This window comes from Etheostoma cragini, chromosome 21 (genome assembly GCF_013103735.1).
Source record: "Etheostoma cragini isolate CJK2018 chromosome 21, CSU_Ecrag_1.0, whole genome shotgun sequence".
NCBI classification, from domain to species: Eukaryota; Metazoa; Chordata; class Actinopteri; order Perciformes; family Percidae; genus Etheostoma; species Etheostoma cragini.
The window spans coordinates 13,736,154-13,752,898 of NC_048427.1; the positions used below are offsets into that span (position 1 = coordinate 13,736,154).

A 16,745-nucleotide genomic window follows, 5' to 3' on the forward strand; every position below is an offset into this window, starting at 1 on the left:
CAAGAGGTGATTTAAAGGGGAAATGAGGAAAAATTGCATCCTCGGTCTGCAATCAGAAACTAATATCCCCTCTTCATCATGTTCCTCTCCTCTTCCAATGCATTGAACACAATCAAACTAATGACTATATTTCTCTAAAATAACAACAATTTGATATGAGCGTTTCTCCCTCTCTGGCAGCTTGGAGAGGGGGCATTGTCCATTATTCCCCGGTGTTATTTTAGTGTGACCCGGGCTGAGGATGGAAGGGGCGTGTGTTTGATAAACAGGGCGTGGATTTGGCAGTGAGACGGAAAAGGGTTGTTGAGGGTTTCCTATAGAGCCGCCGCTGCTGCTGCTGCTGCTGCTGCTGCTGCTGCTGCTGGAGCCGCACGGGAGCGCACAGGAGGAGCGCTCGCGGACATTAATGTAGTTATAGTCACAGACCCCTTTTTCTACTAAATCATCGTTGGGACTTGGCTCAAGTTATTTAACCCTCTACATGTTCTGTGTTGATGAGGAGTTGACGAGAGAAAGAGTCAAAGGGCGAGTGCGATAAGCCGAGGAACATGTGTTGCTTTTTGACGCACGGGGGCCAGGCTTTGCGCCACTTGCTACTGTGGCACGAGCGCGGTGATTATTTAAAAAGCGTTGCCAGTTTTGAGTGACTTTTAAAGAATGCTGTCCTTTGATGTGGCATGTTTCCTGCGTTGTGTCCACATGCTCAGGATTGCGACTCATGGGATATAGTAAATGGAGAGCAGCGTTCAACTTTGGACACCTGAGGGTGCAGTCCAAGCTGTCCGTCTTCTTTACCATGATCATTCTCTTCACTTACCTCTTTTACTGCCTCAACGGATACTGTGACTCCTTGCCTAGGCCAGTATATGACCAACAAAGTAATTTTCAAAACAAACTCATCTTAAACGATGGACACGAAGCGCTCGGCGCGTATAACGCGTCTCAGGTTGTCCGGGAACAGCTGTCGGAGCTGTCGAACAGCGCTGCTCCATCTAACAACATCTCTATAGCGAATAATTTCGGCAGCAAAAAGTTTCCTCAGGCCATCATCATCGGGGTGAAGAAAGGTGGCACGCGGGCTCTGCTGGAGTTCCTGCGCATCCATCCGGACGTGAGAGCCGTCGGCTCCGAACCGCACTTTTTTGACCGCTTCTACGAGAAGGGACTGGACTGGTACAGGTTAGCACATCTTCTTTTTTATCTTGTCTTCTGGCTATCTTATCTTGGGTATTGTTGGGTTTCTGTAAATAACATCACAGAGTACGGTCTGGACCTGCTCTTTTATAAAAAGCGCTGTGACACAACTGTTGTTGTGATTTGGCGCTATATAAATATAATTGAAATGAATTGAATTGAATCGAAATGGTACAACAAGTCATTAAATAGAATAATAATAGGCTTACATTTTATCCAAATCCAAATCATGAGTTTTTCTGCTTTCCGCAAACGGGGAAATGACCGAAATAGTAGGCTGGTGAACTGGCAGGGGTCAAAGTTCAGGGCAGAAGTCATGGACGCGTGATTGGAAGTTGGAGCTGCTCACTGTCCCTTTCCAGAAGCTTCAGAATTTTCTTTTTTTCTTCCTCAAGATGCTTATAAACATGAACAAAGCCTTATAGCTTACCTTTATTAAGCAAAAATTTAATTTATACACCAAAAAAAAAAGGAACCTAAAAAGGCATTGATTACAGATGACAATCTAATGATAGTAGTAGGAATTTTGCTCTGCACTGCAAAATGTGCATGAAATAGCTTTTATCTTTAATATTGAGTCAATCTAGTCAAGTTTTTCATAGATCTTGACTGATGGGGTGGATGATGAGGTGTGATCACAAAGTACACAAATCTCATTTTACATCTCGTTTTGTTTTTTGGAAATCTGACCTTCAGACGTCAAATGTAGAAATAAATGATATAGTATCTAAGGTTTACAAATTTAGAAGTGGGTAGTTTTGACACTTTTTAAGTGCCATATAGTATAAATGACTTTTTATCCAATCTGGGGCCACAGTGGAAAAAAAGGTGGCATTTTCATTTGCTGTCGTCAGATCATTATGTATTTCCTAGTTTCCTTTTAACAGTCAGTAATGAATGACATAGGCCATAGTGACTGAGCATGATGTAACAAAAACAGCAACATTTCAAACATACTCTCCACTTACAGTCTACATGAAGCATGTTTTTCCTCTCATGCGTGATGTGATCAGTCCCTCTCCTCTCTTCATTAATATCCCTCAGCACCAATAAGAGGCCGTGCAGATAGCTACCAGGGATGGCAGCGTATTCAGTCCCCTGCCAATAAAGGGCTGTTTATTGAGCTGACAGGCTGCTTCCCTAAGTGTCCCATGTCGGTCCCCTGAGGGCCTGGCCGCTGGCCTGATCACGGAGGGAGGATGGGTTGTTGTGGATGGTGGTAGTGTGGATGACCCCGCAGTCAGGTGTTTGTTGAAGATCAGCCGAAATGGGCTTCTGAAGGCCGACAGCGATATTTCTCCTGTCACAAAGAGCCTCCATTTAAAATTTTTCCAATGAAACCCAGACACATGATCATTTTTTCTTGCCAGATTGCAGCATGCAGAGAGACACCATTCTAAGTTTATGGACTAAAATGTTAAAAATGATCAAATAAAAGGTGGGATTTTTGTTGTTGTTGTTGTTGTTGCATGTTAAGAATCTTCATGTCTTTGGTGGACATCATGAACGATTACAGAGGAAGGATGAGGAAAAAAGATCTAGTGGAGTAAATGACGGTTTGATAAAGTGACAAGTAGAAGAGAGAGGAGAACACGGAGGTGTGGCAGTAACATGTCGGATGAGAGGAGAAGCAGAGATCAATAGAGACGGGTAATGATCTGTTCTCTGTGAGGCTCAGGTGGAACAGTACTAAGTGACACCAGAGACCAAAGTGTGTGTGTGTGTGTGTGTGTGTGTGAGTTCTTATTACTCAGAATGTTTTTTTTAAGGAGGCAGAGGAAGCTGGGGTTTTCCTGCTGCTTGCAAGCCACATCAACATTCCCGTTGCATGTGCGGTGTTACAGTTAATGAGTGATGTGGCCAGCAGCTCGAGGCAGTTTTTTAACTTGGATTTGATGAATTAATGAAACCGTATCCTCTGGAATATTCTTAATACAGACATGTGCATTTTATCCAAGTAGTTGTAACATCTGTAAAACAGCTCTTTGCAATTAGTTTTCATAGAGGAGAAAATGCAAAATACGGGATGAAGCGTTGAAGAAACAAACTAATTTTAGCAAAATGTTGTCTTAAAAAATGTCTGAAAAATGAAAAAAAACATGATTTCCCAGTGTGCAAGATGACAGCTTCGAATTTATTTTCTTTATCCACCATAAGTCCATTCCCCAAATATATCCAGTTTACTATCGTACAAGCAGCAAATCTTCACATTGGAGAAACTGCAATTAGAGTATGTTTGGCATTTTTGCTGATATAGTAAGTGAAATGATGGATCAATAATTACGTCTTCTGTGGCTCAACTAATCAATTAGTTGACTTGTTTTTTCAGCTCTAATGAATTGTTTTAGATCTTTATAACTTGTTGGCATTTTTGAAAATGTGAATAAAATGATGCACAAACCATCTTTAATATCAATATTTAACATAAACATGAAGCTATAATAAGGTGTTCTTGAAAGGGCGTGTTTTACCCCAAACAAGCATGATTTGTCTCGAAGAAGAACTGTTAATTGTTTTTTTTACTAAATGTGCCCTTTTATTATAACATAACTGCTTTATTCTTAGCAGATGAAAGGAGTTATTTTGGGAAACTTAAGGGTTCAACAGACTAGAACTGTGAGATTGCAGTTGTCCTTTATGTCTCTCCCGAAATAACAGACAGGAAATAATCTTCCAAAGCAGCAACTATAGGATACCATGGACTACATCATAATATTAAACAATCTTAAAATAAATGTTCAAACCTTGTACCCTATGCTCTTATCCTTTCCGCCAGGCTTCATATTTAAACTCCAGTTGACAGTAGATTTACTGACAGGTGTGAATTCAGAGATGCACAAATTAACTTATCCACTGTCTTCTCTTCAGTAAAAAATATCGGCGTCATAACTTCCCAATGTTTTTACAGTATTAGCACAATGTCATTGGACGCAGGTTGTGGTTGGCATGGGTCAAAGGTCATTTAAGTTCAAATTAGTTATTTTTGGGGCGGCCTCTAACTCATCCAGTAAGGGCGTTCCCCCCATGTTGACTGAGTCCTGGAGCGGCTCTGGAACGAATCCGACCTGTGGCCCTTCGCTGCGTGTCATCCCCCATTTCACTCCCCCTTTTGTGCCTATCCACGATATAATAAAGGGAAAAGCACCCAAAAAAACTCTTACAAAAATCAAATCAGTATGCTGCTCACCACTCTCTCCATCCGGTGTAACACCTTTGCTTTTTACAGTGGTATACTTGCACTTTTTAAAGGTATAGGAGACCAACTGCAAACAGACTTTAAAATGCATAACGTATGATCTTTGGTGATAAAAGATAACAGTTTTATTTTTGTGTGTGACGGTAAAACCACTGACATGCATTTTCAGCTGAAAGCAACACTCGTTAGGATCTGTAGTTAGTTATCCGAAAGGTGACAGAGCAGAAGCGAAAGGTGAGAAGACGAGCAACCTTTACGTGTTTCTGTTACGGCTTTGTGTCGATGTTAACCTGACCTTACCTTGTGTTCTCTTAGCACAGACGTGATTAATTCACCTATCTTTTTTCTCTTCTTCTCCTATTCTCTTCTGAAGGCTTAATAAAACGTGTGTTTTTTCTCTGTGCTAATCCGCCGACTGCTCGTGTCAACACTGTGTGAATTGGACCGGTGTAGTGACAGGTCAGGCATTAATATGGACAGCTCAGGGACATGCAGAGTGGCTGAGAGGGATTAGTCCCCCAGTTGCAGTTAAACAAGGCCTTATGAAGCATTAGTCAACACCCCCACCCACCCACATCCTCATCTCGAATAGCACTGGGCTAGAATGAGCGCTTCACTGTTCCTTTAGTGCTATAGGGGAAGTTTATTGTACCCAGGGGCTGTGTAGTTCACTGGCACACAGACAAGCAACAAGAGTCACTGGGACTTTTATTATTTTAATATCAGAAAGATGGAATTGTTCCAAGCATGTAAAAGTAACGTATAGTCCAGAGGTTATGTGGAAATATTGTGGAGTATTGTGGAGTATTGTATGATTTAATTTAAGAAACTATAACTACGTATTGAGTCAGATATAATCTCGCTTTGCCAGACCCTCCTCCACAGCGCTGCGGAGGAGGGTCTGGCTAGTCCACACAACATTCCGTGGTTGGGAGAGAAACATGCTCTGGTTTATTGGCATTTCTTTAAACCCATCACAATCGTCTTGGGCGGCACTAAGCGCCAGACAGAGCCACGGCGCCGCTGCAATATAGCATGGGGAAGGACCTTGTTTTGGTGGAACATGTGTATGTTCAAAAGTTGTGTAACAGAAAACTCAGATTGGACAGGTAGTCCAGTTTGCTGTCTGGATTTACCCTGTAGAAATCTTAGGAGCAGTTACCCATAGTCCTATAAATATACCAGAGTTTAAAATTCCAACACAAAGAAAGCAGGAAAGTAACGGACATCTGGGCGGAAAGAGCGGGATCCATGGAACATTGTGGATATAGACTAGGTCGGATGTAACACAAGGACTGTCCTCCTAAGACAACGACAGAATTGGCCATTTCATTCAGGTGCCAGAGCCCCCCAGTGGCTGTAGGTTTTGTGACTCTAGACTCTGAGGATCAGGTCCACAGAGGGACGGAGTCAGAGAGGATCCATGGCTCCACAGAACATCGGACGTCTCCCTGAGAGACCTCTGTTTGTTTCCCGATTCCTTCAAACAGTCAGCTTTGCTTTATTTTAAACATGACCACAACCGCTCTCTTAACGTAACCCTGTAGTTATTACTGTAACCATGACAACAAAGGTCCCAAAACCTTAACGAAGTAGTCACAGGTCACATTTTACCAAATTTGTATTTTTAAACGATTTTGAGTGACAAATAAACTGATTTATTGAGGTTAGCTTAAGTAATGATACATTCTCCTTTCCCTGCCTTACCTTTTAGCATCACATGACCAAACCCATCACATAGTTCTAAAAATAGTATTAATTTAGTTTAATATTGTGTTGGTATTAATTGCCATATCTCAACATTGACCCTCCATATGTTGTGCCTAATGAATAATCAGTTGGCACAGAAGACTTCCTGTGCCTTCCTACTGTACTTTCTTCCTCCCCCTTCTGCGCTACTGCCTAGTCCATACTTCTAGATATTGCAGTTATAGAAATATTATTCATTTAGTGTAATCACATGTTAAGTACCCAGTGATTCACATACATCAATTTCAAACAGAATCGCTGTATGGCAAGCCAACAATATCATCTGAAACCGGGCTGGAAAGTATCACTTTAACATTTATTCTCTGACAGAGCTCTTCATCTGCAAGGGCTGACTGTGTCTTTGAGCTCAGAGAGAGAGAGAGAGAGAGAGAGAGAGAGAGAGAGAGAGAGAGAGAGAGACTTGGCTATTGTCCTCAGCTGGTAACCAAGTAAAACACATGGACATCCTTAAAGGAAGCATTTGGCAAATTGTTTTCGAAAAAATGCTTATATGTGGAAAAGCCTTGGCTTTGCCATCTACTGGAAACGATTCTGTGGTTTGGTGGTGGAGAATGAGGGTTTAGACAGCCATGGTGTGCAGAGTGAATGTGTGTGTGCGTGTGTGTGCGCGTGCGTACGTGTGCAAGCTTGGATTCATTCACACTGCTCCAGCTCTACCTGAAAGTCCGTCCACTGCCTGCCCCCTTTTTCTTTTCAGCGTCGCTTCGCCTTTTCTTGACACTTCTTATAAATATCCAGGAGATATAAATGTAATTTCCCGAAATCGATCACCTAAAATAGGTTCTTTCTATTGATCTCTCTCTCTCTCTCTCTCTCTCTCTCTCTCTCTTTCTGCCTTTATCACGCAGTTGCAGCAGAAATGAATTCACTTGTGAATATTCAATCTTGTTGTAGGAGCCCTTACTCCCCTGCAAGGCTGACATTTATACCCCACAGTGTGAGTGTTGCTGGGACTGGATTTATCGGCTTGTTCAGGTCACTCGAGGTGTGTAACGTAAAGCCACTGGACGTGCCTTTGCTCCTGTTAGCTAGAGAGTCAATGCTTTTTCTCTCGTCTTTTAAATCTCTTTCCTCATCGACTCATTTCTTTTTCCGAACAGTCTCCTCGGGAAGCGTGTTGTGTGGTTCAGCTACCTACACAGGAACGTCCAGGTTTTATTTCCTGTCAGACCTTTCTACCAATCACAGGGGATTCTCCAGTTGAATATCCTCTTTGCTTGCATTCTTAGGAGCTGCGTGTTGCACAGTGTTTTTCAGACTGACAAAGGCAAGAATTCGGAGAAAGGGGAAATGTACAGATCATGCTGGAAGAAAGAAGGCTTTGTGCCGAAGACAGGGTTTAATGCTTTGCGAGAATTTGAAGCCGCATCAGCAGGAAGGGAAAACTAGTCGGTTATACGCATGAAAATAAGCAGCACTATACTGCATTTCTGTCAGAGCCAATAAACAGGATATGACACATGCTGCTATTTACATGTAAAGGGCTTTTTGCCAGACTAAATATGTAAATGAAGTCGGAAAACTATAAGAGTAGAATCAAACATGACTTGATAAATTGGTATGAGACAGATATGGATTTTTACTCTGAGGAAAAAAGAGGTCTGATCCTACTTAGTCGTAAATATTTTGACAGCTCGTCATTGGTTGACCTTTGGACTCCCAGCATGCCATGTCTCATCCAATCAGACGTAACGCAGTCAGATGCACGATGAGAGGACCACGGGTGTAACTCTGAACCTCACCACACTTCAATCAGTTAGACGGTTTGTGTCGCCCATCACTGCGGCTGGTTTAAATTTCAGTCGTCTGGGTTTTAATTCCAGACGGTCAGGCTGAGAGGCATTTAAAGAAGACTCAAGACATGTTGTTACATACTTTTGCTCGAGCCACAAACTCATCAAAGGCTGCCTTTCCCTGTGACACAGACAGAGATCAGGATGACTGACAAGCCACCACGTTTAATGGACCACAACAAAATGATCTTCTGTCTACTTCCTCCATCTTGTCTCTGTGTATGTCATGCTTTCGTTTCCTTTAAACCTCTTCTTTTTTCTTCTCTTTTTGCTTTGTGCCATCGGCCTTTTGTTTTGGATGAGTGTGCGTACAGGAAGTGTGTAAAGATGAGTAAAGGGTAGAAAGAAATTAGTAGTAAGTAAATTAATAGCAATAGAAAATGGGGGGGAAAATGTTACACAACAGCAACGGACTAAAGTGTTGTACAGTTACTAGTACCATTTTGTCATTTTAACTTTATACTCCAATACATTTATCTGACTCCTACACTATAGTTACTACTTTTTCAAATTAATTCTTGCAATACTGATGATTGGATGGTAAAACGTGATGTCCTGATCAGGGTTGCAGTGCTGCCAGAGCGCACCGTGACAACGCTCTGCTACCTTTTTATTCTGGGAATGGAGGATATTCTCAGGGTAAACAGTTTTTTACTTCCGTCTTGAAACAATATTCACGTGTTCATATAAGAGTTATTGGTCACTGTAATCATACTGGACACTAAAAGGATAGTTCAGATTTCAGATTTACACTAGACGTTATTGTGGGACTTTGGTGTTTTACTATAAACGGTTAGTACGGATTACCATGTCACACAATATCACTAGCTAAGAGGTAGACCAGCAAATTCAAATAAATTACAGTAATTCTACTGTCCTATGGCTCTATTTACAGTTTTGTATTTAAGAAAGGGTCTTAATACAATATCAACTGACTTTCTCCATTGACGTCAATTACTTTGAAATGACTGAAAAGAAATCGATAACATATGATCGCACATAGTCACTCCTGTTTGGTTATGATCTGGTCTGTCTGGAGAGGCACGTTGTGTGTGTGTGTGTGTGTGTGTGTGTGGCCGTGGACCTTCCACTGATGTCTATCTCTGTGTAATGTCTGACTGGCTGGCTGGGTGGCTGGGGGGTTGTGAGAACCTGCAGCCACCCTGAGAATCTGACAGAAAAACACACCTTTCTTTGTCTGCTATACAACCTTCCTAGAAAACTCCCATCGGTTTGACCCAACCGTCTTGAACTGGTTAATTGTCAGTGATGCCTGTGCTGGCTTTGGGAGGAAATGAGATAAATTATGCCTGAAACTCTGGCACTGAGAGCTGAAGCTGAATTTGAGGATAAGCAACACATCAAACAAGACGATGTGATGGGAGGAAATCTGGAAACCAACACCAGCTCCCGCTTCATGTCCATCCAAACTCGACCGTGTTCTGTATGTCTGATGTGTGTAAGCGTAGCCAAGGCCTCCCGAGTCCACTCTGATGAGTCTGATAGATGGCACTAATAGCAGACCGCTTAATGGCCTTTTTCCAGCCGTGCTTCTGCCAGCACTTTTTTCCGTTTTGAGCTTAAGACACTGCTAATAATGAGCTGAGAAACCACAAGGAGTGGCAGGCTGAAACTGCTCGGAAGTTGTTTTTTCAGCATTGGACAGTATCGAGTGTTCTTATTGGTTGTGACCTAAGGAGTTGCCAGACGAGCAAAAGTCCATATTGAGTCAATTACAGTGTTTCTGAGGTGTGTGCAAATGTACTCATTTAGAAAAGTTTTTTAATTAGTTAAGAGCTGGAGGTTTTCTGTCGCCTGTGCGGACTCAGAGAGGACAGTAACCATTAAAGTCTGTACATGTTGACTCATGTTTAATCTGGAAAATCAATCAATATATCTATCCATCTAACTATCTATTAATAATATATTGAAAGGTGACGATGTATCTGTGTGTATTACAAAATATGGTGAGTTCCTCCAAATATAAATAGCAACAACCGTAATATTTCAGAATCTTCCCACTTTTCATGTATGTATTAGATGTTATTTTGTATTCCTCATGACTAAAGTATTTAAATCTGAGAAAAAAAACAGTGAGGTACAATCAGTATACTGTCATAGGCTAGCCGCTATTTATGTATATATTATTTATATATATATATATATTATATTATATTATATTATATATATTATATATTATATATATATATATATATATATATATATATATATATATATATATATATATATATATATATATATATATATATATATATATATATATATATATATATATATATATATATATATATAATATATTTAAGTAATAGTCTTATTATGTTTAATACATGAATATGTGCTCTGGCTGCAACAAATGTGACATTTTCTTAAATAGTTGATACATTTTTTGGTCCCTAAATGTAAAAGAAATTACGTGTTCCAAGAACCTAAATTGACATTAAGCACGTTGCTTAAATTACTTATTATCTATTTTCTGTCATTCAACTACTGAGTAACTGACTAATTGCTTCAGCTTTAATGTCCTGAGTTCAAGGTACATGTAAATATGTTTATGTCAAAAGACCGCTTCCTGAATCATTTTAAATTTAAATGTCCACGTACATTCATCTTACTAACTGCTCAATTATGTAACTGTGAGAAGGACGTTGTGACATCACTGGGGTCAGGATCTACCCAATCTAGCCCTCCCTCTATCCTGTGTTCAGTCGATCGGATGAAGGCAGGGTGGGGCCCCCGGGGCCCCCGGCAGCTCCCTGAGATAAAGCCACACAAGTAGGCCACTACGGGCCTGGCAGGAACACAACTGCAGATTTTCCCATTTGATAAGTCAGGACGGGGGCGGGGGAGCAACCACACACATAAAGACTGCTAGCCTGGCTCTGTACTAAATTAACAAAATCTGCCTAACAGCTTCTCTAAGGGTCACTTTTTATGGTAACACTTAACAGGGTCCGTGTGCCGGATACATGGTTCAAAAGGGTTGTACTTGGTGTTTTCATTAATTCCTAGGTGTGTTTGGGCTTAACATGCAATAAATCAATCAGAGTGTTATCTCCCATTCCCTTTAAAAGCCAGGCGCGTTTGTACCTTTGCTATTATGATTGCGGATTTGCGTCGTCATATTTTTATTTGTAATCTATTGCATGTTTGTGTGCTGCCTAGCTTCTCTGTGTGTGTGTGTAACGGGCATATTGTGCGCGTGTTGTGAGCCTAGGCACATTTTTCTAATTTGCAGGTAAACTAACATGAAATTGACTTTAGACCAAGTTTTTTGTTGCTTACGGGCGCAATCACCTCCCGCTGCGTCAAGATAACAGTACCCCAAGAATTCCCGTGAACACACCAACCGTGAACACACCAACCCGACGGCCAACCATCTGCAAAAAAGGCAGTCGGACTGAAGTGCCTCAGAACACAACATAGCGACGCTGACTTGAGCGTATGTTCTGCGCGTGCACAAGACTTAAGTCTCCGTAACAGTAGGCCACGCTAATCTGTATTTTCAGATTACAATTACAAAAAATGAAAAAGGGAAATGACGAACGCATCATGTGGCCCTAGATACTACCTAATTTTAAAGCCGACCATAATGGCGGCTCGTTTAGAATACGATCCTGAATTTTATGAAAAAAGTTCACCACAACCTGTTTTTTTTTATCAACGAAGGTCAGTTTGAAAGATTTTCGTCAGATTTTGAGAGGTGTTTGTCACGCTCATCCCGCTCGTCATTTCCAGTAAGTGTTTTAACATAAGTCCACTGATTCGCTAGTCAAGGGCTGGCACTCCACCTGTCAGATTTGTCATTGGGTCCGACTGCCCACTGTACAATTCAACAAGTCAAATCGGCCCAAATTAAAGCCTCCGGCTCCTCCGGCTTCCGACGGTACGGAACACAGAACTCGAGTCACCGACCTTGCCAGATTGTAAGATCATTCAGCAATTATGAGATCATTCGTATAATTGCAAGCTGTACCGAAGGTTCAAATGGCATAAAATTAGCTTTAAAATAAAATTCACCCATAAAAGCACACATACACACACAAACACACACACAAAGACACAGACACATCTATCTCCCTCTGTCATTAAGGCTGTCCTGGTTTCTCAGAGGAAACTCTGACTGACCACTTCTCACTCCTCACTCACTCACGGCTCTCAGGCCCTGTGATGTCTCTATTAACCGTTACGCCTCTATATTTCCCCTCAGCTAGACACATTCTTCATCTCTTTCCTACCGACCTACCCCAGTGATGCAAACCTCCTCTAGTAAAAATATTCCTCACCACCCTGGTGCGTCAGCCAGACGGTAACCTTCAGAGTGTATAATGGTGCCACACACACGCTGAAGCGAGATACAGTAACATGAGCTGTGGGCAATATGGGTTTATGTAATACAGATATTATGTAAGGGGCTGATGGATGAGATCCTGTAGCAATATTCAGTGTAAAACAGGGTATCTGCAGTTCTTGAAAAATCTTAAACAACATACATCAGTTTTCTCAAATAAGACCGTGTGAGCTTACTATAGACAGTAACATATTTTTTTTATCAATCTACCAATTTTCTGCTGCCTATCTGGGTCCAGGTCACGTGAATTGTTTAATGACATTACTAGGAATAATTGTCACACAGCACTGGGAAGTAAAAACACAAATGGTGCAATTATGTCAATCAATTAATATACTTAATAAATGAATGTAGCTCTTATTGTCGTGACTGGCTTTCTGTTATTCTTTGACCTTAAAAATGGTATGAATTTGCATTCTATGTGGTATTTAAAGTGCCCATATTATGAAAAAATAATGTCTCTGGTGCTTCCACATGCATATAAACTTGGAAAACAAAACTATCCATGCTGCATTGCGTGAGATACAGGTTTCTGAATGTCCTCTGCCTTCAGTCTCCGTGTGGCTTCACGGCTTTCTACGTAACTAGTCAAGACGAGGTGGCTAACCGTAGCATGCTAGCATGCTAGCTCGTTCTCAATGGCAAAACACTGCTACAACACACACTAGCTCACCATAACCTACAAAAGAACTACTTCCATGTCCCTGTTCTGCAGGTATTCCACAAGTGTGCCCTCGTTTAGAAGAAGTCTCCCAGCTAATCCTGCCTTTTAATGACCAAAGTTGCGGAAAGAGTTATCTAGCTGATGTGATCTTACCTAGCTACTGCACATGTGTGACTCCCAACAAAGATTATAGAAAGAAGGGATAGAAAGAACTGAAATGTGTCACTGTAGCTAAAACAGAGATCTAAACACACAGGGTGAAAACAGGATCTGCAGCAATGTGCAGTGAAACAAAAATATGGTGTTTTTTGAAAATCTATGAAAATACAATTATGAACCTGAAAAAGAGCATAATATGGGTACTTTAAAAGGTTTAAAAGTATTAAATTGAATTGAGTTAACACTGCAAAAACCCTGTACAAAGTTGACTCTTCATTCCTAAAATTTTAAAGTTCACACAATTTTCATTCAAGTGTTCTTTACAAGAAACACCTCTGAAACTGCATGTAGTTACAAAAACTCTGCAGTGAAAAACAGATGCCATTACTTATCATGAATTGCTTTAACCTTAAAATCGCATTTTGGCAGCCTCATAGCCAGAATACCTGAAAAAAAAAAAAAGTCCAAGAAAGACTTTTTTTCTCTATTTTTACATTGCGATGGATACATTTATCAAAAAACTAAATTTTGGCCAGATACATCATCCAGCTAATGTAATGGCCCAACTCCAACAGACACAAAAGAGAAGTACTACTTTACCTCCTCTTTTATTGAGTTGCTTACAGTCCCCGCTGACTTCTAATCAACCCACAGAAGCTCCTCAGCCCTGTATTTGTCGTCAGTAATGACAAACCTCTCCCTCCACGCAGCAGCTTCTACACATCTTTGAACACAGGCAGGCAGAATGTATCTGTCTCATGTGTCCGTCTGTAGTGGTTGAAGATGTCAGTGTGTCTCACAGTAAAATTCTTTCCGACGTGTAGAATTGTATTCATAACAGTCTTACTTTGAAGGGTATAGTAGAGGCCAAGTGGAAGCTTTGAAGTTGTTAGAGGGAGATGTAGAAAAGTGGTTAAAAACAGAGGTGAGGGAAGGAGCAATGGAGGGATAGAGGAAAAAAAAGAAGGGGCTAACATCACATGTACGGCAGAGAAATCTGCACATGATGACATGTTGCATTACATGATCCCGTGTGATCCCTGGTGGTCTCACCCTCGGAATCACAACCATCTGCCTCTGACCGTCAGGGTGGAGGAGTCCATTTTGGCGCAGTGCAGGCTGGTGGGGATTAGGAGGGTCCGGGGGTCTGGCCTCGGCCCGTCAGAGCCGGTATGGATCACAGATTTTGTAGCTCCGAACCCCCGGCACCATTAGGAAACTTCCTTACTCAATAACACTTCCCTCATCTCTGCCGCACACACTCAAACTGAAGACAATATTACTCCCAGATGTGGAACCATCCTGTGAAATGTGTGTGTGTGTTTGTGTGTGTGTGTGTGTGTGTGTGTGTGTGTGTGTGTGTGTGTGTGTGTGTGTGTGTGTGTGTGTGTGTGCCACTAGAGAAGAGATAATAGCCACTGTGTTTATCGTACCTGCAGCCCTTTTTACATTAAAATAAACACACACACACTCCCATTTGAGAAGCATTATAGTGAGTGGACTACTTTTATGCCCAGCAAAGCCATAGAGCAACAACTACAGAATTAGTGGAGTCGATTTCAGAGATTTTCATGCTGAAAAACAGATGTTGTGATGCAAAACATTGTAATGCATTTGCTTTATGCCGTTTTAGATGTGATCTGTTGTCCTACTCCATACAGAACACCTAAAAAAATCAATGCAGGTTTGATGTTTCAATGTGAGCAAATGTATAGTAGGCCTATAATCAATTCAGTTTTATTTGATTTATACTGTGCAAATCATAGCAGAAGTTATCTCAGGACACTTTGAAGATAGAATAGATCTAGACCACATTCTAGAATTTACAGAGACCCAACAATTTCCCCAAGAGCAATTGCACACGGCGGCAAGGGAAAACTTCCTTTTACCAGTGAGAATCTGGCTCTTGGTGGGCGGCCATCTGCAAGAGAGAGAGAGAGAGAGAGAGAGAGAGAGAGAGAGAGAGAGAGAGAGAGAGAGAGAGAATAATACCTAACTAAACATGACTCATAGTTATTTTAGCAGTGGATATAATGGAATGACATGATTAACAGTGTCAATTATAGTAATAGTAAAACTAAAAGAGCTATGGCTATTCATCTATTAAAGTAGTCCGTTTTGCTGTGTGTCTATCAGTCTTCCATTTGTTAGAAAAGCTGTTTACTATTTCCCTGCATAGTTGGGAACTGTGCAAGAAACACATTTTAAGAAGTAATGTTAAATTATTTGCAGCTGCTGTTTTTTTTTCTAGTATGGATGAAACTCCAAATGCTGCTGTATCCTACATTTCCCATCATGCAACTCAGTAGCTTTTTTCATACAAGTTCCTTGGCCTCCTTGGCATACAGCTTCCTTGACTTTCACCCACCTCTCGCCCCATGCCCCTTGGTTCGCATTGCAGGCTTTATTTTCTTAAGAAATGTGTAGTCTCCAAGCTGAAGCCGAGTTAACCCTGATGACATCACACCATCATTATATGGTCAAACTTTATTAAGCTCCTCCAGAAGGCTGAGAAGTACTCTCTAGAACTGATCGATTGGCCCTTTAACAATATCAAATTGTGTGAATTCAGTTTAAAGCCAGAAGGTGCACTAGCAGTTACTTATACTCTTCTATGATTGGCTAGTCATGCATAGTCATCCACCCCTGCATACTTTAATTACAGATAAAAGCAAATAAACTAAATATACCTTAAACTAAGCCTAGCTGTGGCTATCTCGCTAGCTTTGACTTGTGTATAGCCGTCTCTCTGTGGCAGAGAGTGCAGTTTACCAAGCCAGAGTGCGTTACGGCTTGTAATTTACTGAAGTTAATGCAAATTCTGTAACGTGTAAAGTCAAAAGTAAAAGTGTCAAACGATTTCATTCAAACTCAATTCTAACCATGTATTCCAGAGATCTTCAACAGGGGGTCTGGGACCCCTAGCGGGTCCTCTGAGTTTCTGCAGGTAATTATAATTTTCTTAACATGAATCCAACATATTGTTAGCAAATATAAATCAGCCAACACATTCATGATGTGCTGACTAGCCTATAGGTAAGGTAGTCACTAAGGTGGCCACCCACAGATCCAGTTCATCCTGAGGATTCCTTGTGCCACATGTATGGTTAACATTAAATCATGATTTATAAAAGCATGCCAACAATTATTATTTAATAGCTTAGTATGATATGCCCTAAAAGGGTATGTATAAAGGCTTTAGGCCACCCACACGTTATTGTACTGTAAGTTTAACATGCAACTTAATTTTATACAATCTATGTAATAGGGGCACTGTGATTTATCCCTCTCAGTAATCGGTCTTTGGCTCAAAAAACTTTAAAGAACCCTGATAAACTAGTTATCTCAACTTGGCTTGTAGGGCAGAAATGGAAAATGCTATTCAAACAGTCTCTCTACTGTACATCACATGAAATAGCCCCTGTTTGTCACCTGACCTGTTGCTGTTGTTGAGATGCTGACGCGGTGGTCAGTAAACACAGCTCAGTCATTTTCTAGTCATATACAGTAGCCTATTAGCCAGCAGTGCTATAAACAGGACCTAATAAAGCTCGGCCCACCCACACGGAGCACAGTTAGAGTGTCTGGACACATTTGTAT

At 41.0% G+C, this 16,745-nt stretch overlaps 1 protein-coding gene and 1 long non-coding RNA gene across 2 annotated transcripts in view; one reads left to right on the forward strand and one right to left on the reverse strand.

The window, feature by feature from the left end:
• si:dkey-121b10.7 (heparan sulfate glucosamine 3-O-sulfotransferase 6) overlaps window positions 1-16,745 on the forward strand; it is a 22,808-nt gene continuing 6,063 nt past the window's right edge. The window contains exon 1 of the mRNA XM_034860423.1: window positions 1-1,179. Within this exon, the coding sequence (XP_034716314.1) occupies window positions 671-1,179 (509 nt within the window). The 5' untranslated portion in view covers window positions 1-670. The remainder of the gene's footprint in view (window positions 1,180-16,745) is intronic.
• Window positions 8,396-16,745, reverse strand: part of LOC117936929 — a 24,205-nt gene continuing 15,855 nt past the window's right edge. Inside the window, exon 3 of the long non-coding RNA XR_004655058.1 lies at window positions 8,396-8,408. This is a non-coding gene — a long non-coding RNA (uncharacterized LOC117936929). The remainder of the gene's footprint in view (window positions 8,409-16,745) is intronic.